Source organism: Typopeltis vanoorti, chromosome 1, assembly GCF_054136105.1.
Source record: "Typopeltis vanoorti isolate ZY-2024b chromosome 1, IOZ_Tvanoo_1.0, whole genome shotgun sequence".
Lineage (NCBI taxonomy): Eukaryota > Metazoa > Arthropoda > Arachnida > Uropygi > Thelyphonidae > Typopeltis > Typopeltis vanoorti.
In genome coordinates, this window is record NC_143549.1 from 158408857 (window position 1) to 158431659 (window position 22803).

At 37.3% G+C, this 22803-nt stretch overlaps 1 protein-coding gene across 1 annotated transcript in view; it reads left to right on the forward strand.

Annotated features, from left to right (window-relative positions):
* Window positions 1-22803, forward strand: part of LOC150110579 (cilia- and flagella-associated protein 43-like) — a 609434-nt gene that overhangs the window by 401162 nt on the left and 185469 nt on the right. The window contains exons 17-18 of the mRNA XM_090401881.1: window positions 8274-8388; window positions 14187-14219. Coding sequence (XP_090258007.1) covers window positions 8274-8388; window positions 14187-14219 — 148 coding nt within the window. The remainder of the gene's footprint in view (window positions 1-8273; window positions 8389-14186; window positions 14220-22803) is intronic.

Genomic DNA, 22803 nt, shown 5'->3' on the forward strand with positions numbered 1-22803 from the left:
CTCACTACTTTCTCCAAGATCTTAACAACTACTGATTACACACACACACTGGCCTGTAATTAGACACTTCCAGCCTGCGACTGCCCTTATGCAATGGCACTATCTTACCTTCCTTACATTCCTTAGGCACCTTTCCCCCAACCAGGCTTTCACTGAAAAGCCAGGTCAAAGGCACTGTCAGTTCCCTAGCACATTCTCTCAAAACTCGTGGTGAAATATCATACAGTCCCACAGCTTTACTGACATCCAGACTACTCGGTATTTGAAACACACTCTCCTCCTGTACCTCTGAACCTCGAACCTGCCCTATGCCTCTAGTATTAAAACTGACTTCTCCAGGATGAAATACTTCAATAAAGTGTTCATTGAACATTTCAACTATGTCCAGTGCATCAGTCACTCTATTCCCATTTTTATTCCACAATGTCATTCTTGCACAGTTATTTCTCCTCCTACTGGCCACATAGCTAAAAAATTCCCTAAGATTTTTTTTTGGATCTTAGAGCCAATCTCCTCTCATATTCCAGTTTCACCTTCCTTACCATACTAGTCATTCTTCTGGCCCTTGTCTTATATTCTTCATGCATCTTCCCTTCACCTGTCTCCTTATATTTCTTCCATAGCCTCTTTTTCACATGCAATTCCTGTTTAATATTGTTTGTCATCCACCTTACATCAAATTGTGTTCTCTTCTTCTTCACCCGTGGTATACAACTTACTATTGTTGCTAACAAATATTCTTTCATAATTTCCCACGCACTAATGATATCCCAGCCTTCCAATTCCTCCCTCCATGAAACTTCCCCAAGTTGACGTCTTAGACTATTATAATTACCTGCATTATAATTCCACATATGTTCCTGTCTCTTTGATACTCCTGTATCAAATGTATTCAAATGGAAAATGTATTCATTTTACAAGTCAATACCATATGGTCACTCTCTCCAACTTATGTGAGGGATGTCATCTCAGTTATTATCAACTCTTCTGATGCTATAACTAAATCCATAACTCTTGAACCTCTTGTTCCCTCTATTACATGTTGCCTAAGACATTTGTCCCTCAAGAATTCTAGAAATTCCATTCCCTTGTTGCTACATGCATCTTCCTCTCCCCAATTTATACTACTGTAGTTAAAATCTCACATAACAATCATTCTTCTTCTTGCACTTGCCAAACTCAACTGTCTAAACATCTCCTAGTTCCCACCTTCTGTGCTCTTGGATCTGTAGCAACACCCCACTAAATATCCTGTCTTGACCACCTCTACCTCACACCATATGCTTTCAAAATCATTAGTGTCACTGCTTTCCAACGCCTCCACTCTTATAGGACATAGGTCATCACTTATCATGAGCAGTACTCCACCACCACCACCACCACGCTTTCCCTTCCTATCCTGCTGAAAAATTCTGTACCCAGCGACTTCTATTCCTGTCATTATATCCTTTTCTGTCAACAACGTCTCAGTGATTCCATAATTTTTGGCCAGGTGATTCTATCTGTGCCACAAATTTCTCTCCTTTATTCCAGATACTTCTGGCATTAGTATAAAGCATATAAATGCCATTGTTTCTATACCCAGCATTATCCCCTCTAGACTCCACTGGGCTCATTGTTACCTGATGTCATCCCCCTTCTCCCAAGTAGCCATTCCCACAAGAGGATTAAATTATTCTTTGTATCACAATTTAATTTTCTAAGTCTCTTTTTCACTATGACCCACAAATTTTCTATTGGGTAGGTATGCTCTTCCTTAACGTAAGTGTCTGCTTGTTCTTTTTTTCTGGAGATCTACTATGCTGCCATTGCATTGATTGTTTCTTACTTTCTGTTGTCACATCAAGGTTTCATCTACTGACAGTGTGTCACAGAAAAACTGATCACCTCCATTGTGATATTATTCCAAACAAGTTTAGTGCTGCTGCTGCCATGTGTTTGGTTTTTGATTCTCAGTGAACATTTTTTGTGTACCTGTCTTGTACACAATTTACAATACTGTAAGTTTTCTGTGATTATCTCCTGGATAGTACCTGGCTCATGAGAGATTAGTTCTTCATTCAGCTGACCACCTCTAGCTTTTCTTGGCATAGATATATTACTTTTAAAGCTTTCTTCCTCCAGAAAAACATCAAGAAAACAAAGAAAGCCTCCAGGGTGGGGTGGGATGAGGTGGGGGAACTACTGATTCAAAGATTGCCTTTGTTTTTCCTTGGATGTTTGTAGATAACATATGATGGCATGTTCATAAAAATAGAAAATATAAATTTCTCTTAATATTCATATTTACTTCCAATTTCTGGAGAAAGCATACGATAGAGTGCCAAGGCAGGAAGTATGGAGGTGTCTGAGGGAGAAGAGGGTACTGGAAAAATATGTCAGGTTGGTGCAGGAGATGTACAGAAATGTGAAGACAAGAGTTCTAACCTGTCTGGGACAGACAGAAAGTTTTCAAGTAACAGTTGCATCAATGATCAGCATTAAATTCGTTTCTGTTTAATATTGTAATGGAGGTGGTTACGGAGGAGGTGAGAGAAGACGCACCTTGGACAATGTTGTATGCAGATGACATCTTGCTGTGTGCAGATTCAATAGAAGTGGCAGCTAAACTGGAATGATGGAGAAAAGTACAGGAAGAGAGAGAGAGAGAGAGAGAGGTATGAGACTGAGCAGAAGTAAGACAGAGTATATGTGTTGCAAAGTGGACAGCAGTCAGGAGACAGATCTGGAGCTGGAAGGAAATGTCATCAGGAAGGTGAGGGACTTTAGATACTTAGGTTCAACAGTGGAAGAAGATGGAGGGGCTGAGAAGGAAGTGGGATGCAGGATACAAGCGGGTTGGAGGAACTGGAGAGAGATGGCTGGAGTGCTATGCGATAAGAGGGTGCCGATCAATCTGAAAGGAGAGTAGTGAGCCAGCTATAGGAGAGTAGTAAGGCCAGCTATGACATATGCTATGGAAACTATGGCCCTGAGGAAAAACAACATCAGCAGGATGGAGATAGCAGAGATGAGAATGCTTAGGTGAATGTGCGGTGTGACCAGAAAGGATCTTCTGAGAAATGACTATGTGAGGGGAACAGTGAAAGTTGCAAACTTAGGAGCAAAGATATAGGAGGCAAGGTTGAGATGGCTTTTCCCAGCATTCGTCCTCCCTCCTCTAACCTGAGGAGGGAGGACGAATATGTGGGAAGAAAGGTCATGCAGATGGATGTGCAAGGAAGGAGGAAGCGTGGGTGGCCAAAGAAGAGATGAAGTGAGCTGGTAGAAGAGGACTTGAGAATGAAGAACTTGGATGTGGTGACAGCCCAAGACAGGATGAGGATGTGGAGGAGACTCATCATTAACAGCGACCCCACTTAAGTGGTACAAGCTGCAGAAGAAGAAGACTTCCAAGTGCAGAAGACAAAATATTTATGTAATGCATAATATTTTTAAAAACAAAATGTTTTTATATGTGCCGCTGAAGTGAAATTGGAAGAACAGCACTGCCTATGATTTTATTATTATTATTATCATCATCATCATCATCATCCTAAGACCCACATGGAGTCACAGAAGGTCTGTTTTTTCATACACACTGCTCATTATTCTGTGTTTTAAACACATAAATTCTCTGAATACACTATGCTCTCAGGCAATGCATTCTAATCATTCACAACTCTCAATGCAAAAATTCTGCTTCTCATTCTCTTGTTCACACCCTCCTTATACAACTTCCAGGAATGACTTCTTGTTCTCCCCATATCTCCCATCATTTTTTTATGAAAAACACCTCTTGAACTTTAATCCTATAACAGCCCTTTATCAACTTGTACGTCTGTGTCATATCACCCCTCTTTTCCATATTCACTAGACTCTGCAAATTGCATCATCTCGGTGTCTCTTTGTATCAACAATATCCTCTGCAGCTGTTGTCCTTTAACAATTTTTCTCCAATCAATGACATCCTACCATAATTGTTCTTATTCAAAAAACATCCCAGGGAAAGAATTCCCTGGGATGTTTTTTGGCTTCATTAGCTAACTGCTGCTCATACTGAACTTTTGCTACCCTTAACAAAAGAGTCACCTTCTCCTTGCCTGTTCTTTGTGTTTCTCATTGAATTGATTATTACCACTCTTCTTATGTTGACTTCATAATGCCTTTTTTCTCTGTATTGCATACTTAATCTCTCATTCATCCATTTCACACCTACTTTATTTAACCTTCTGATCTTTGGAATACATTTGGACTTGCTTCTACTAGATAGTTCTTGAATATCACCCAAGCAACATTTTTCTCCTTCCCACCCAACTCCTCATTCCATGCTACAGCTGCAAGGTATTAAAACGAGCTTCTCATATCAACAGACTTATAGTTCCACATATACCCTTTTCTCATGGAAGGTCTCATATGGTTGGAAACCACCCAGGTAAGCACTTCATTGTCACTCTCACCAACTGGAGGGTGATTGGACACCTCATTTACAAAAACATCCTCTGATGACATGATCCAATCCAAGACCCTCAATCCTCGTGTTTTCTCTTATATATACTGCCTGAGATAGTTATCCCTCAACAATTCTAGAAACTGAGTTTCTTTACTTTTGGTTGCTATCTTTATTATTATTATTATTATTATTACGGGTATCTCCATGGAGTCAGTAGACTTATCGGGGGAGACCCAAACTATCAAAACAATATCTATCATATCTCTTCTTGAATTCATTTACTGACTCACAACTGAGTCAGGCAATGCATTCCACTCATTCGCCACCCTTCAGGTGAAAAACCTCATTCTCACACCCTTGTTAACCATACTTTTCCTTAATTTCCAGGGATGACCTCTTGTTCTTCTATCACTATCACACAGCTGAAACATTTCTGCCTGCATCAATCTTATAAAAATCTTTTAGTAATTTAATTGTTTCTATCATCTCTTATCCGCCTATCAGTTATGTTTATGAAGTGTTGTGTGTTTCTGATATAGGAGGGGGAATGACCTACCAACTCCTTGAGTGTTGCCATCATAAACATAATCAAAGACATTACATTAGAAAAAGATGATTTATTAGTCAGTTTTGATGTCTCTGCCCTCTTTATGAATGTCCCAATCAATGACACAATCCTTCTTTTACAGAACAAATTCCCTCCAGATCACGTCGCTCTTTGCGCATGTATTACATTCTGGTTATTTTGTATTGCAAAACGCTTTCTACCTACAAAAAGAAGGCACAGCCAAGGGTTTGCCATTATCTCCCCCTATTGCTAACTTTTATATGGAACATTTTGAGCAACTTGCTTTAGGTTCCTCTCCTTTAACCGTGCTACTGACCAAGACGTCTATAGACATCAAGGTTATCATGGATGTGAAGTGAATATTAAAATTGTAATACCATTCATATTACATTGAAATGTAAGATGGATACGAAGCGTATGAGGATGCATATTTGATCCATAATGGCCGGTAAAGTCTGGCTTAGATATGCTGACGATGTTTTCGCGATCTGTCCCATGGCCGCCAGACACTAGACACATTCCTTAGCCACCTAAACAAACAACACAAATGCATAAAGTTCACAATTGAGATTGAAAAACAGAACACACTAGATACACTTGTCACACGTCTTCTTTTTGGCAATCTTTTCTTCATTGTTTACCAGAAATCGACACATACTGTCCAATATATAGAGATAAACTCCTACCACCACCCAACACAAAAACTAGGTGTCATTAATACTCTAAAAAACAAGGCTTTGAAGATCTGCTCCAATGAACAAGTGCTGAAAGATGAATTTAAAGTTATCAGCAATACTTTTCTAAAAAATGGTTACAGCCAAAACACTATTAACAAAATTCTGTACAAGAACTCAATAAAAAACAAATATAAACCAGACTACAATAAAACTATAACCATTCCTTACATTAAAGAGACATCAGATAAAATAAACAGAATACTACTAAAATACAACCTCAAAGCCACCTTTAAACCTCCTGCAAAATTAAAAAGCTTACTTAACTCATCCAAAGACCCACTCCCTCCGCTGGCCCACCCTGGAGTATACCGTATTTATTGCACCTGTAATATACCATATATAGGGGAAACAGGACACACAATTCCTATCAGACAATAAAGAACATAAACAACACATTAAATATAATAACTATGGTGAAGCTGGCCTTTCTGATCATGCCCTTGAACACCTTACATAGAATTGACTGGAAAAGCACCAGTTGTTTACATGAACGCAAATTTAATGAAGCATGTGAGATTATTATCAACCACCCCAATCTGAACAATAATAATGGTCTAAAAATCCTAAACATATGGAAGGCACATATTCGACCCCATGGAACCTTCCTCTCTAAGAGTAACTATAAACAGGACTGTAGATAATCCAGGATCCTAAATCAAAAATAATAATTGTAATGCTAAAAATAGGACATCATTGTTACTGAAAGAAAACTATCTATAAGAAAGAATGTTTGCTCATATTATCATAAATAGAATTTAGCTGGATAGTTTCTAAATAATTAATTAATGTGTATTTTTTTTTTTTTTCACTAGATATCATGCCAGTAGAATAACCTATGATCAAATCATTGTTTCTGTAGCTTACTATATGTATCCCAATTCACATTGCTGTAATTACAATAACCCATAATGATCACCCTTTTCACATTTCCTTTGCTAATTTGTTTATGCATATCCTGGTCACCATCCTCTACATTATCACATCTATAGAAGCATCTGATTAAGTAATTCATTCTATTCACTTCTATCTCACACCATACTGCCTCAAAACCACTACCATTTCCCCCTTGCATCTCTGCCTGCTATGGACATAACTCTTTTACTAACATCAATAGCACTCCACTTCCCTTTTTGCCCTTCCAGCTCTTTTCCTGTGAGAAAGTTATCCTCATCCTACTATGTCTCACTTATTCCAACAAGTTTTGGGTGAACAAACTCGATCAATGCAATCATTTCATTTCTGTTGTTCTGTTACTTCTAACATTTGCTGGATCAATTCATTGCTGGATCTTTAACAAGTTTTTCTGATGCTACTTATTAAATATTAGCCATTTCTTGTCTCCTTTCTTATCTTGGAACCTTCTAAAATTCCAAGTGATTTCCTTACATTCCAGGTCATTCCCTCCCTTTTGTGTCTACACAGGCATTCACAACCTCTTGGAGCATCTACTCTTCTCATGCAGTGTTCCCCTATCCACCTTGAGTTGACCCATTTTCCTGTTTTTCTTGCACATTTGTTTTCTCCTTTTCTACACTCATGTTACCCACTTCTTCATTCATCAGCACACCACTTCAGTCTCTCCTTCCTTACTCTTCTGCTCTTTCACATTGCTTCTTACTTGTTCAGATTCTTTCTCTGCACACCTTACTCTTTTTTCCAGCAGCAGCACTGTCTCCAAATGCCTCACACCAAAACCATTCAAATGTAGTCCATCATTCTTATACAATTAAATTTTTCCTTCAAACTTATTCCACACATTAACAAACTGCACTCCTTTCTCTTCACACATTTTTGCTAACAGGTATTCATAATTCCTGCTATTAACATGTTAGTATGAAGGCTATCTCTGTACTTGTGTAATGGTTTGGTGAAAATGGAAGTAAGGAGTAGATTTGATTTTGATAATGGAGGTCATGGATGATAAGTTTGAGGCTGATTGAGTGAAACCTCTTGCAATGAGTCTCCTGACTCCATGGAGGTATGTTAATGATGTACTTATAATAATAATAATATATAGTACACTTCTCAAAATAGCAGATGACCAACATCTTCATTAAAGTACGTATAAAGGCCTAATAGTAGGGAAAATGGTACGTATAACACTTATCAACTTTCAGTTATCCTGAACATATTATAATCAAATCTCACTAAATGAACTTATAGGAACTAAGAAACAGTTTGTTATAATGAAAGATTTGCTATAGTGAATTTTCTTTGTAAGAGGATTATTGCTAAGTGACTTTTTTTGGAGTAGTTTGTTATAATGAATGAATTCATTTATAGTGTGTACTTGACTGTAATTAGAACTATATATTAAAGAGACAGACAAAATACTTTTCACCATCATTGATTATACATTTTCACACACACACACACATGCAACCATACTTTCTCTCTGTTGAGCATCAGTTGACCCTTGCTTCTGTAATGATTTTGATTTTATCAAGGATTTTAGTAACACCACTAATACATATTGTTTTGTTATTGCAGTTCATATGCTTTAATAATTGTTAACATTTTTTTTTTTAACTTACAGTGGTCAGGCAGATTCTCCTGTATGGCATTGCAGTATAGAATATAAAAATATAAATCAAGAAGAAATTAAACACATACACAAATTAAAAGAAATCAGCAAAAAACCCGAGACCAGTGTAAGCTTTTATGAAGTTATTTTAAGACACTATTGTTTAAGTGAATTTTTATGGAATTTATTATTTTGCATTGGATGATAACATAATATTACTGTCATTACTCTGTTGTTTTAATATTTAATTTTTTTTCTTTAACCATTTCACTGCCATTTGATATATTCAAAATTTTTAGAAACCAAGTACAAAATTTTTTAAGTCTTAAGTTTTTTTATTATCTGCTTGTGCCATTTGCTGAGATTCAGGTGGCTTGTCAAATAGCAGAGAATTAATTGACTTGCTGAATTAAGCCATATGGTACCAAAGGACTGCAAAAGTATTAAACTTTTCCTTTAATGAAATTATGTCATGGTTCCTTTGTATAAGGCCTTAATCAGACCATATGTGCATTATTTCTGGACTCTGAAATGTGAAGTAACAAGAAAGAATGAGCAAATGCAATTTGCTGAGTCTATCATATAGGTGAAGGAAGAGAGGATATGATTGAGAGATATAAGTTGATACATTAATGTGGAAGAGGTTTTTCTTCATGGAATGGGAAGAGATGGGAGGGGAGAGAGAGAGAGAGAAAGAAAAAGAGGCCATCTCTGGAAGCTATATATGGATGGCATAAGCAGGGGAGTGAGGAGTAAATTGTGTGGAGATTGATAGATGATTTGAATACAATATGGTGGGTGCTGAGACAGTGAATGAGTTTAAGGCATGGTTTGTGGTCTGATGTGCTTTGGGTGTAACAGTGGGAATTCCCATAATAAATGTTTTGACTCCATGGGATTGTGAATAATAACCACATGTGGAATCAGAGAGAAATAGTTATTAAGGATGCAGTCATAAAGGAAAAGTTGTTGACTTATAGCATTATGCCTATGGCAAACAAGGTAAGAAGAATGGAGAAAGACCTTATCAGATCTGGATTTTCAGGTCTGCAGATTATATTCTTTAGGAAGTAAGAGATTTCCCATAAAGCAGCAGTAGAAGGAATGAATGAAGAAGAGGAAAATTTGATCTGTGAGTTGGGTGTCAGACTCTGAGGAGATATCGAATAGCCTTGGTATATCTTAGCTTTGGCCTTAACTACATGAGTTGTAGTTAAGGTATTCGAGGGGTTGGTGAGAGCTAGAATAAAAAAGTGGATTAATAACAGTGGTAGTCTCTGTGCTTATTATTTTCATGGTTTTGTTAAAGGGAGGTGATGTTTTATTACCTTACTTATGTACCATAATAATGTGATGAATATATTGGACATGGGAGATGCATTTGCACTGGTATACTTAGATTTTGCAAAGGTTTTCGATAGATTGCCACATCACTAGTTAGTAACTAAATTGAAGCAGATGGGATTGGATGATAGGTTGAATACACATCTGGCTCTCAGATAGGTATCAGTAAGTTGTGTATGGGAAGGGAGGAGACAGTATCCTGGAAAAAGTGACTAGTGGTGTCCTGCAGAGGTCTGTTTTGGGACCATTGTTATTTAACTTGTATATTGATTATTATTATTTATATGGACACAACATGGTGTCAAAAGACTCATTGCAGGAGACCACTCTCTCCATTAACACAATACCTATCATGACCTCCTTAAACCTATTCACTGTTGGGTGCTCACAACCACCTCTGGCGATCCATTCCACTCATTCACCACTTTCCAAGAAAAGAACCTAGTCCTCACATCGTTCCTAACCACACTCTTAGACAGCTCCTAAGTGCAATCTCCCTTGTTTTCCCCTTACCCCTCATGTTTTGAAAAATTTCTTTGTCAATCTTAGCCGAGTGGTTAGCACATCCACTCTCCAGCCAAAAGGCTGTGGGTTCGAATCCCGTTGTGGGCATGGATGTTTGTGATTGTCTGTGAAAATACTAGTGGTTGTAGTGGGTGGTAGATGGCATTGGTGTAGATGATGATGATGGTGGTTGTGGTTCGTCGAAGTTGGTGGATTGAGTGGTAAAGACAGAGAGTTGTAGAGTAAGTGCCCTCCCTCGATGAGTCTTTGGACTCCCTGGAGGTGTCACGTAATAATAATAATAATAATAATAATAATAATATTCCCTCTTCTCTGCATGTCAGCTAAACTCTGCAACCCACACATCCTCAATCAATCAATCCCCATAGAGAACATTCCACAGACTTGTCACTAGCTTGGTCACTCATCTCTAAATCTTCTCCACCACCTCCCGATCCCCAAGAAATGCAGGTAACCAAATCTGTGCAGAATAGTCAACATGTAACTGAATCGGTATTGTTAGGCCTTGATCATGCCTCATAATTATTATTGTGCACATATTTGGTCTTGTGATTTTCATGGTGACGAGGATATATTAGATGGGTCCAGAGAAGACTGACTAGGTTGGTTGAGAGAGTAAAGAGATGGTTAAGTTTGTAAAGGGTTGCTACATGTATTCTGATTCTTTAATGTGTGAGAAATTTTTCATATAAGTGGAGTAGAACAAAGGTAAATCCCTGGAAACTGTATAAGCAGTGAATGAACAATGGCTTAAGATGTAGGTTCACTGCATTCTAAGTGGAATGCAGTGCCTGCAGTGTGGTGAATGCAGATATGAATTAATTTAAAGTATGGTTTGATTCGCTTAGTGTGTAATGGTACTTACTTCCCACAATGAGTCTTTTGACTCTATGTAGGTCTGAGGTTCATAATAATAATAGTGATATATTTTAACAAGTTTAGAGGAGATTTCGAGTAAATACTAATTTCAGTACTGATGAACAGTGACAGTGGAAATACTGGTAGAAAAAGCAAAGAACATAAATTAAATGTCTGCATGAAAGAGAGTGGAGTGAATTGGTGAGAAATGAGTCATTAATTAAGATTGCTTGCTCTTTTCTGTATGGTATCAAGCATTCTTAGGGAACTATTGTTCCCTAAGAATGCTGTGAGAGAGATTATTCAATGATTGAGCACATTTGTGATTTGTACAGCATTCACATTTGGTCAGAGATAAAATGACACCTTGCACAAAGCTCAGTTCTAATTTCTTAGATTCCAAGGAAGCCATCAGTTGTACTCTCTATCTTTTGCCATCATTGTGTACCTTAACTTACCATCAGTCACACTCTCTTTTTCACCATCAATCTCTCATGTTTCTTTATCAGTCATATTTTCATTGGGAATTTTGCTTACTACTCCCTGTTCTGTATTCTGATTCAAAGAAGCATCATAGTCCATTAACATGTAACATTTTTCAATCTCTAAACAAAACATCCTCAACATTTCTCCATGCATTCATATTACACTTATGACCTTGATATATCTTAGCAAAGTGAGCACTCATTAATTGAACAATCCCATTAACTTCTGACACTAGAGTACTGTCTGCATTTAATAAAGTTATTCTTTCACATTCATTCTTTCTTTTGCTTTGGCATAACAATAAAATTCTTTTGGATTGCCTTTAGCTTGCATGGCCAATTTCTTTTCATACTCCAGTTTAGCTTTCCACACAATGCTTGTTACTTTTCTGGCCTAAGCTTTATATATTTCATAACTCCTCTCACTCTTATTCTCATGATATTCTTTCCACATCATCTTCTTGTTGTGGATCTCTTGCTTAATAAGGTTGCACATCCATTTCACTCCCAACCTATTTATTCTTTGAATACTAGGGATACATTCAGATACCGCCTCATTTAAGCATTATTTCAAAGATTTTCATGCATTGCTGGAAATCTTTGAAATAACCTCAGACCTACATAGAGTCAAAAGACTCATTGTGGGAAGTAAGTACCATTACACACTAAGCCAATCAAACCATACTTTAAATTCATTGTTTGTAGTTGCTAACATTTTTCCCCTTCAGTAACTGATATCAAAACTAGTATTCCCCTAAGTTGATCATAATTTCCACCTTGAACACCCTGTTCTAAATGGAGTATCAATACAATTATATATTCCCTAGAAATCCCACATGATCACAGTCACCTACTGGTGGTAAATTTGCCATATTCTTAACAGAGACCCCCTTCTGTTGCTATGAACAAATCTAACACTCTTTGACCTCGAGTTTCTTCTTTCACATGCTGCAATTTTTCTTGCAACAATTCAATAAATTCCTCTTCTTTCTTATCATTAGAATTCTATTCTTCCCAATCAATGTTTGGAAAATTAAAGTCACCCATAATGATCACTCTTTTGGTACCCATAAGGCTAAATAGTGATGTATTTCTTTGTTCTCCCTGCAACTGAGCTGCTAGGTCTGTTATAACATCCCACCATGTATTTCATTCTATTAGCCTCCACTTCACACCAGATAGATTCAAACTCATCATTACATGGGACATTGTTACCATCATTGTTTTCTTGTGTTTCTTCCCTAACTGGAATTAAGTCATCTAATATCATTACTAGTCTTTCTCCTCCTCTCCTATCTCTTCTGTCATTCCTAAAAATAATATACTGATTACACTCAATCCCAATTATCATATCTGATTCTGATAGCCAGGTTTCACTAATGTCAACAATCTTAGGCCACATCATATTGAATAAAGCAATGAACTCAATCCCTTTGTTTCTGATGCTCCTGGCATTTGTATATAGACATAATAAATTACCACCTGGCCTATTCTTATAATTAGATAAGTAATCTATTTGGTCTTGTTCTAGAACTTTTTCTTTTCTTTCCCCAGACATACTGAAAAGGCTCAAACCCAAATATATTACTACTACTACTACTACTAATAATAATAATAATTGATATTATTAATAATAATAACTCCATGACCTTTATGGAGTCAATGGGAGGAACCATCACGGGAAGTCTCTACTCTCTTATGCAAAAAGATGATCATATTGTTTCTTCAGGCAATGCATTTCACTCACCAATCACTCTCCATGCAAAGAACCTTCTTTCAGTTCTCTTCTCATATCCTCCTTTATATAGCTTCCAGGGAAACTTTTACCTCCTTCTACTCTAAGAAAAATCTCCTCCACATTAATCTAGTAACAACCCTTCACCAATTTATGTCTCAATCATATCACCCCTTCTTCTTCTTCTATCCACAATGTTCTGTAAGTTGTATTCATTCAATCTCTCTTTGTACCCAACATTCCATAGAACTGACTTAGTAAACTTAGACCTGCTCCAGTATATCCTCATCTCCCTGAAAAACCAGATTACAAAATCTCTCCCCAGTAGTCCATATGTGGACTGATCAAAGCCTAGCATTATACAGGGAACCATAACTTATTTGCTTCTGCATGTCAGTGTCCTCCTCATTATTGCTATAGTTCTTTGGGATGGCCTTACAATTTTTGCAGCGTGACCCATTAACTTCATGTCTCTGTCCGTCATCCTTCCCAGATCTCTCATCTCTTCAACCTCTTTCAAAATGTATCCATTAATTGTATGCTCTACATTCCAACCTTAAATTGATAGTTCCACTCATTTGTTCACTCATGTAGTCTTCTCAGATCTTCCTGCTAGGCCACAACATCTTCCTTACTTCTCATCGTTCTTCTCAACTTTTCATCATCAGCATCATCATCATCAGCAAACAGTCGCACATCTTCAGTTAAGCCAGTCCAATTTCATTGAAGCATAAGTTAACCGATAATATAAGAGTTTGTGTACCTTGATAATGTTAATGGAGTATTAATGAAATTAGATAATTAAATAAATACAATTTATTAAATTTTATATGAAGCTTTTTTAAAAAATAATTATTTAACATTCATTATGTTCAAACCAGTGTTTGCTAAACTTATTCAAGTAATTCTTCATTCAACAAAGATGAAATTGTTAAAGAGACAATTTATCCAGTCAGATAATTCTTCTGTTCATTTTAGGATTTGACATGGCAAGAGAGTGGCAAGAAAAAAGTAAGTATTCTTTACTCTTATAAAATTTGATCTCTTTGAAATATTAATGAAGCTGTGATCATTAGTATAGTTTTGATATTGCTCTAGCAACCATATGAATTTGTGATAGTACTTGAATTATATTTAAAGGATTCAACAAAGCATTCATATTTTGATATTTTGAAATCTTTAATGCCAGCCTGGCTGGCCGAGTGGTTAGCGTATCCGCTCTCCAGTCAAAAAGGCTGCTGGTTCGAATCCTGCCATGGGCATGGATGTTTGTGTTATCTGTGGCGAGCGGCGTAGATGGCATTGGTGTAGTTGCAGTGGATTGAGTGGTTGATACAGAGTTGTAGAGCAGGTGCTCTCCCTCGATGAGTCCTTGGACTCCCTGGAGGTGTCAAATAATAATAATAATAATGACAATATAAAAGCTCAAGACCTGATGTAGACTTGAAGTGAATGTAACCATATTTAGAATTCAATGGATCACAATTCACCAAACACTGGACCACAAAGAATAGGTTTCAAAATTTTCAGAGAACTACAAACAGACCAATTAAGAAATAATCTTAATTTTAAGGCAACTACAAAATGACCAATTAAGAAATAATCTAATTTCCAAAGCAGATTGAATTGAACACTATAAAGCATATTGGAATGAAAAACAAGAAATGCAAAACAATGACAAAACTCACAAAATTGAAGATATCGATACACAGGAAAGTACTGAAGAAATAGCAATGGAAGAATTAGAAAAAGAATTTAAAAACTCAAGAAATAGAAAAAGCTCAGGCTTATGGAATATGCGTTGGGCTCTTTAAATATGCAGACAATAGCTTAAAAGTATACCTACTTAAACTCTTCAATAACATCTGGAAATATCAAAAGATCCCAAAAGAATGGGAAACTGGACTAGTAATAAATATTCACAAAAAAGGTCCCAAGGACAAACGTGGAAATTACAGAGGCATTACTCTCTTAATAACATCATCTAAACCAGGGGTCGCCAAACTTCTTTGACCGTCGACCCTGTCAAGAGCTTTTTATCGACCCCCCCCTCTATTTTACTAATATGCAATTATAATAGGACAATCAAAAAAGACACTTATGTGAGTTTTTAGATTGTTTATTTTATAGCTACAGTGTTTATTGTATGTATAATATAGTATATATATTATTATATTGACTTAACGTCAAAGGGATACATTTTTGTTTTTGACGTCCTTCTTAACATTACATATTTGATAGGAGGGATAAATAATTTTAGAACATTAATGCTCACTTGTATGTCAATGCGCAAAATTGAGACTGGGATGGAATACGTGCAAGTATAAGTAAATAAGCAACTGCGCACGTATTGCAACCTCGCTCCTGCCCTGCCGGCCAGGCAGGAACCACCAACATCCGTTTATTGGTAAATACGTTATTTTAGCCTACTTGATTGGCCTCCATAACTATTTTCATGACCTTGCTCCATCTTACAGGTCCTATTCATGTCACTGTTCCCACGATTCACTCTTAATTGCATTGTCATTCAGGATGGAGGTAATCCAAGTTAACCGAATTAAATATTACCTGTCAACGATGTCTTATATTTTTCTATCGACCCTGAGCCCGAATCAACCCCTAACAATGTTATATCGACCCCTGGGGATCGATATCGACCACTTTGGTGACCACTGATCTAAACTATATGCAAACATTTTAAAGAATAGACTAATTAAATACACAGAAAATTATTTCGAAGAAGAACAGTGTGGTTTTAGAAGAGGGAGAGGATGCACAGATGCCGCCTTCACAATGCAACAGATCATAGAAAAAAGAAAAGAATTTACTCTGCCCACTTTTCTTCTATTTATTGACTATGAAAAGGCATATGATAACTTGAACAGAAATCTACTCTGGAAAATATTACAAGACAATAAAATACTCCCTCAATTAATTAATGCAATAAAAAGTCTATACAGGGGAAACAAAAATTTGCAGATGGAACATTATCAAAACCTATGATTATAAATAAAGGAGTAAGACAAGACTGTGGCTTATCCCCAATCCTATTCAACATTTATATAAACAGAATTCTAAAAGAATGGAAAACAACTGTCAAAGACGGAGTTAAACTAACAAATAATATATAGCTAAACACAATCCTTTATGCAGATGATCAAGTACTAATTTCAAATTCAGAAGATAAACCCCAAATTGCAACTAACCATCTCAATGAAATAGCAAAAAAATTTTAAATGAAAATCTCTGAAACAAAAACAAAAGCTATGGCAACGTGTGGAAACACCATTCAAAAAGTCAAAATTATGCTTAACAATAAAATAATAGAACAAGTTACAGAATTCAAATACTTGGGAAATATAATCTTGCAACACAATACTGATTCACAATTGGAAGCAAGACTACAAATTTACAATAAAATGAATGGCATAATTAAAAGAAATTTTGGAAAAGAGAGTGAGAACGGTCAGTGAGTTCAAGGAGTGGTATGATAGACTTTGTGTTTCTTAGGAAGGACCTCCCATGATGAGTCTTTTGACTCCATGGAGGCCTGAATAATAATAATAATAAAATGACTTAAAGAAACTCAATTAAGATTACATAATATGACCTCTAAACCATCTCTAAAATTTGGAAGTGAAGCTTGGATTCTAAAACAAAGAAACAAACAAAGACTGGAAGCAGCACAGATGAAGTTTCTAAAACTTCTCCTGGGACTCACTAGATTAGATAAAAAGAAAAACACAGAAGTAAGAGAATGATTAGATACAAAAAAACATCATACAAGAAATAGAAGAATATCAGCATAATTGGCTACACCATATAGAAAGGATGAATAACAATAGGATTCCCAAACTAGCATATAAATATAAACCTACAGGAAGAGACTGCAGACATCCAAGATTAAGGTGGAAAGATCAACTTCATCTGCAGAACAGGAACAGGACATAAAAAGCCTATACCTGAATTCCTCAGAAGACGATGACGATAGCTTTAGTGACATAATAGCCACCCAGGCTGGCCGAGTGGTTAGCGTATCCGCTCCTTAGCCAAAAGGCTGCGAGTTCGAATCCCGCTGTGGGCATGGATGTTTGTGATTGTCTGTGGAAATACTGGTGGGGGTCGGCAATAGATAGTGTTGGTGTAGTTCTGGTCAGCTGGTGGATTGTGAGTGGTGGAGACAGAGTTGTAGAGTCTTTAGACTCCCTGGGGGTGACAAATAATAATAAAATTTCACCATTTATTTATTTATTTTAGCGGTTGCAGTCAGGTTAAACAACGATAGTGGAGTGAATGTGTGCAGAAAGTGTAAAGAGTGTTTCAGGTCATGAGAGTGATATCGTTGTCGAAAGTGAGAATCTAAAAAATAGTGATATTTGCGAGGTAGTACCAGATAGCTGTGAGAGCAGTGTTGAAAATGAGAATGAAGGTAAACATACAGAGCGAATGAATGAATTATCGGAGAATAAAAATGATGGGACCGATGCAATGAGTGAGATCGCTCGATTACGCGAAGCGATACACAGGGCAAATCGGCAGCTGGTGTGTTGGCAAAAATGTTTACCGAGCGTAGCGACTGATAAATGGCAAAAGTATGATAGTGAGTGTAAAAAAAATGAAAGAGCGAGTGTTGCATGGAGATTCCTTAGTAAGAGGTGTGTTAGTTGAGAGTTTAACAAAATCGTACCAACCTGGTGGAAACATTAAGGATGTAAGCGAGTCAATTAGAATGCAAAAGCAGTGGGTGGAAGAATTGATAGTTGTAGCTGGTACAAATGATTTGAAAGGAGACAAAATGGCTATGAGTGAGGTTGTGAAGGAATTGCTTGAGATAGCAAAGGAGAAGAGTGAGAGAGTTAGAATGGTGAGTCTGTTGCCGTGGTATGACAGGGAAGAGTATAGAAGGAGGGCCATAATTGCAAATGACTTTATGTGTGAATTATGCAGGACGAGTGGTGTGAAATTTGTGGATGTGTGGAGTGTTTAGGGAGACAGTTGAGTGTATGAATGTGTGTAATATGCCCAAGCGAGTACGAAAGACTACGAATCAAAATTGAATAGTTAGTATAAGGCATCAAAATAGGGATGGGATAAATGGGCTTCTGCAATTCATGTCTACTAATGCCAGAAGTATTAGGAACAAGAAGGACGAATTTTTGGCCTTGGTTGGCACTTCCAGGCCACAGGTTATCGGCATTAGTGAAACATCGCTGACAGAAGATGATATAGCTAGTGGGATTGAATGTGAGGGGTATGGTGAGCTCAGGAGTGACAGGGAGAATAAAATGGGTGGAGGAGTGCTGTTGATGATAGATGATGAGCTACAGCCAAGGAGAATAGAAGTGGAACTGCAGAATAGAGAAAAGAGCACGTTTGAGGCTATTTGGTGTGAGATTGAGACTAGTGGAACAAAATATACAGTTGGGTGCAGATATAGACCAGGTGATGAAATAGATGGTGGGGATAGTATGCATAAGCAAATAGATGAATTGAGTGGAAGGAGGGTTATTATTATGGGTGATTTCAACTATGGTAATATTGATTGGAAGGAGGAGAGGACACATGGGAGGAAGCAATTGGATTTTATGCGATTATTAAGGGATAACTATCTGTGACAGCATGTAATGGAAAATACTAGGGGTCAGAGAGGGCTTGACCTAGTAATTGCATCTGAGAATTTGGCTGTAACGAATATGACCACGTTGCCACCAATTGGTGAGAGTGACCATAAGGTCATGACTTGGGAGGTGGCTAAAGGAGTGGAATTTACAATTAAGACAGGGTACATTTGGAATTACTGGGCTGGTAAGTATGACAAGATTAGGAGTGTGCTTAGTTCAGTGCTATGGCACGTAAAACTGCAAGGGCTAGATGTTGATAGTGCATGGGAGGTGATTAGGAAGTGTTTGCATGAGGCAATGGCTGACTGTATACCTACAATCCGAATAATAAACCAAGTAAGGGTTAAATGGATGAATAACACCATTAAGCTTGAGCTGCAAAAAAAGAAACAACTATGGAGTGAATTTAAGGAGAAAGGTGACCGGCAGGCACATGAACGGTATAAAGCGCAGGCCAGAAGGGTAACGAGTGTGGTAAGAAAAGCAAAAACGGATTGTGAAAGAAAATTAGCCATGCAGGCTAAAGAGAATCCCAAACAGTTTTGTCGATATGTGGCAAGTAAAAGAAAAAATGTATATGGCAGAATGATTTTAAAGAATGCCGATGGTAGGGAGGTAACCGAATCAGTTGATATAGTTGAATTACTGAGCGAGCACTTTGCAAGAATATATCATCCAGGTGGTGATATTGCAGGAATGAATGAACCAATAGATTATATGGGAATTGTGGTGAATAAAGTGGAGATGAGTACTCTATTACAAAACCTCAGTGTCAATACATGTGTGGATTGGATGGTATACCAGCTCGTGTCATAAGTGAAGCGGCTAAAGAATTGTCAGTTCCCTTGACCATTTTGTTTAATTTGAGTCTCGGGTCTGGGTTAGTCCCGAGGGGGTGGAAAGAGGGGAAAATTGTTCCACTGCATAAAGAGGTTCCAAGACTGCTGTTGTAAATTACCGACCAATTAGCATATCAGGAATCGTTGTCAAAGTCTTGGAGAAATTAGTCAAGAGAAAAATACAGGATTGGATAGATGAAAATGGGATACTGTATGGGGGACAACATGGTTTTGTGAAGGGTAGATCATGCCTCAGTAACTAGCTCACGTTTTATAACACAGTCACGGCTGAAATGGATAAGGGTAATGGGTTTACAGTGATTCTACTGGATCTTGCTAAGGCCTTTGACAGGATACCACATGGAATTCTAAGCAGTAAACTGCAGCATATGAGGATGGATATAGGGTTGGTGAGATGGATAGGAGGGTGGTTGATGGAGAGATATCAGAGAGTTGTTTATTCAGGAGTAGAGTCCAAAAGATGGCTTGTGACTATTGGTGTGCAGGGTTCTGTTCTTGAACCACTACTTTTCAATTTGTTCATTAACGATATAGGAAAGGATCTGATAAGAAGTGTTCACTTGTTTGCTGATGATGCAAAGTTGGGTAGAGCAATAGTGAGTGCACAGGATGGGAAAATTTTGCAAGATGATTTGGATAGATTGGAGGTCTGGGCTAAGGAGAATGGATGTCGATTTAATGTAGCAAAGTGTAAAGTTAAGCATTTTGGGGTGAAAAGATTAGCAGCAGTATATCACATTGGTGGAACTGTACTCCAGGAGATTGATGAGGACAGGGATCTGGGAATGTTGGTGGATAGGGAGAGTTGAAGTTTATGGGCCACATCGCAAAAGTGGCTAAATCAGCTCATCAAATTATTTGGCTGCTGAAAAATACATTAACAAGCAGAGACAAACAAGTTATTCCTCTGTATCGAGCCTTGATAAGACCCCATCTAGAGTACTGTGTCCAGATATGTGCACCAGTAATCTAGATGGGGTAGTCTTTCACCAGTAGTCTAAATCCTTTCCACCTCCTCCCCGTCAAGAAGATGGGAAGGAGGTGGAGAGGATCCAGAGACGAGTGACCAAGATGATAGCACGTCTATGGAATGAACCTTATTAGAACAGGTTGAAGATTTGTGGGTTGAAAAAATTGTTTGATTGGCAGAAAAGGGGTGATATGATTGAGACATTCAAATTACTGAAGGGTTTCTATAAGATTAATTCAGGAGATATTTTTGAGAATAGGACTGGTGGTGGGAGGACTAGGGGCCATACATGGAAGCTGGGCAAGAATGTGGTTAGCAAGGGTGTTAGAGCTAGGTTTTTTACTTGGAGAGTGGTGAACGAGTTGAATAAGCTGCCAGAGTCTGTTGTGGGTGCTATGACTATGAATGAGTTCAAGGCGAGGTATGATAGATACTGTGTGAATGTCGAATAGTTGTTCTTGACATGATGTTAGGGCCTCCCTCGATGAGTCTATGGACTCCTAGGAGTTGCCCAAAATAATAATAATAATAATATAAAAGCGCAAGACCTGATGTAGACTTGAAGTGAATGTAACCATATTTAGAATTCTTAGCTGGAATTTTTTTTCCCTCTGTTTCTTTCCTCTTTGTTTACCATTCCTCTTAAACGTTTTCTCTTATGAAGTGTAAACGATGCTCTTTAGCGGAGTCACAGATTACCTTACTCGGGATAGGAGAGAAAATGACCAAATACTTTTCTATTGAAGTAGACTGCAGTAATTGATTTCTAAGGCTGAACAACAGGTGATACACAACTAAACCTAACAGAAACTCATAAGAGGCATCTGAACATTGAGAAGCTTCTGATTTCTCCAGACAAATAATTGTTCAAAGCTAATGTGCCAAAGTATATTGGAAGCAATTTAAATAGAAATATGTTTTTGTTTTTGTTTGTTTTTAATATGATGCTTACATACATCAAAAGTCACAAGACCTAAAACACATCAGTAGCATGTGTGAAGTGTGTATGGAGAAAGAAGTACTGTATTTTTCGGACGATAAGATGCACCCTAAATTTATGAGACAATTTTTAGAAAAAAATATTTTATTATATAAAGATATTTGCAAATGCTTATTTAATTTTTATTTATTGTTACAATCATTTGTATTAGCAATATTCAGTTCATCTTCACTCTCGGTACTATCACTCGTCTCGTTAATGTCACCGTTCATATTACTTTCGTCTGAACTATTGTTGTCACTCCCTTCAAAAACTGCGTCATCTTCAGTACCATCCAGCACAATACTTATCCCGCATTTCTTAAATGACTTTATAATCGTCTCTTCTTTCACAGCTTGCCATGAACTTTTCACCCAGGTACATACTTCTGAAATTGTTGGCCGTTTCATAAGTCCTGTTGCTGTAACGTGATTTGGCTTTGCCATCCATTTGTTCCACTCTTCCCGCATAAAATTTTTGAATGGTTTATTAATAGATCCATCCAGGGGTTGTAATTGACTTTTATGGCCTCCAGAAATGACAGCTAATTCTGTATTCATTTCTTTTAGAAGCTTCTTTGTTGATTCTGTTTTATGCACTCTGAATTGATCCCACACTAACATCGCAGGCTTTTTAAACAACACACCTGGACGTTTTGCCCATATCTTTTGTATTCATAATTTTATTCCTGTTTCGGTCATCCAGCCTTTATCTTTGACGTGGATAATAATGCCACGAGGAATTTCATCTCTTGATAACATTTTTCTCTTAAAGATTAACATAGGGAGTAGTTTTGTTCCATCCGCACAACAAGCTAAAACTATAGTGTAGCGAGTTTTTTTCGTGACCTGTTGTTTTGATCACTATTGATTTGGTGCCTTTTGAAACTACTGTCTGATTTGAAGGAACATCAAAAGTTAGAGGCACTTTTTCCATGTTCACAATTTGATTAAGCTCAAAGTTAAATTTCCTTCTCACTGATATGACAAATCTATGGAATTCTGTAATTTTAGTTTCATAGTCAGCCGTCATTTTTCAGGCTAGAGTAGTTTTTGTATGCATGCATAACCCGTGTCTTTTCATAAATCTAAAGCACCAAGACGGTGATCCAATAAAATCTAAATTTCCATTAGCAGTTGCCCATCGTTTCGCTTCAAAAACTATC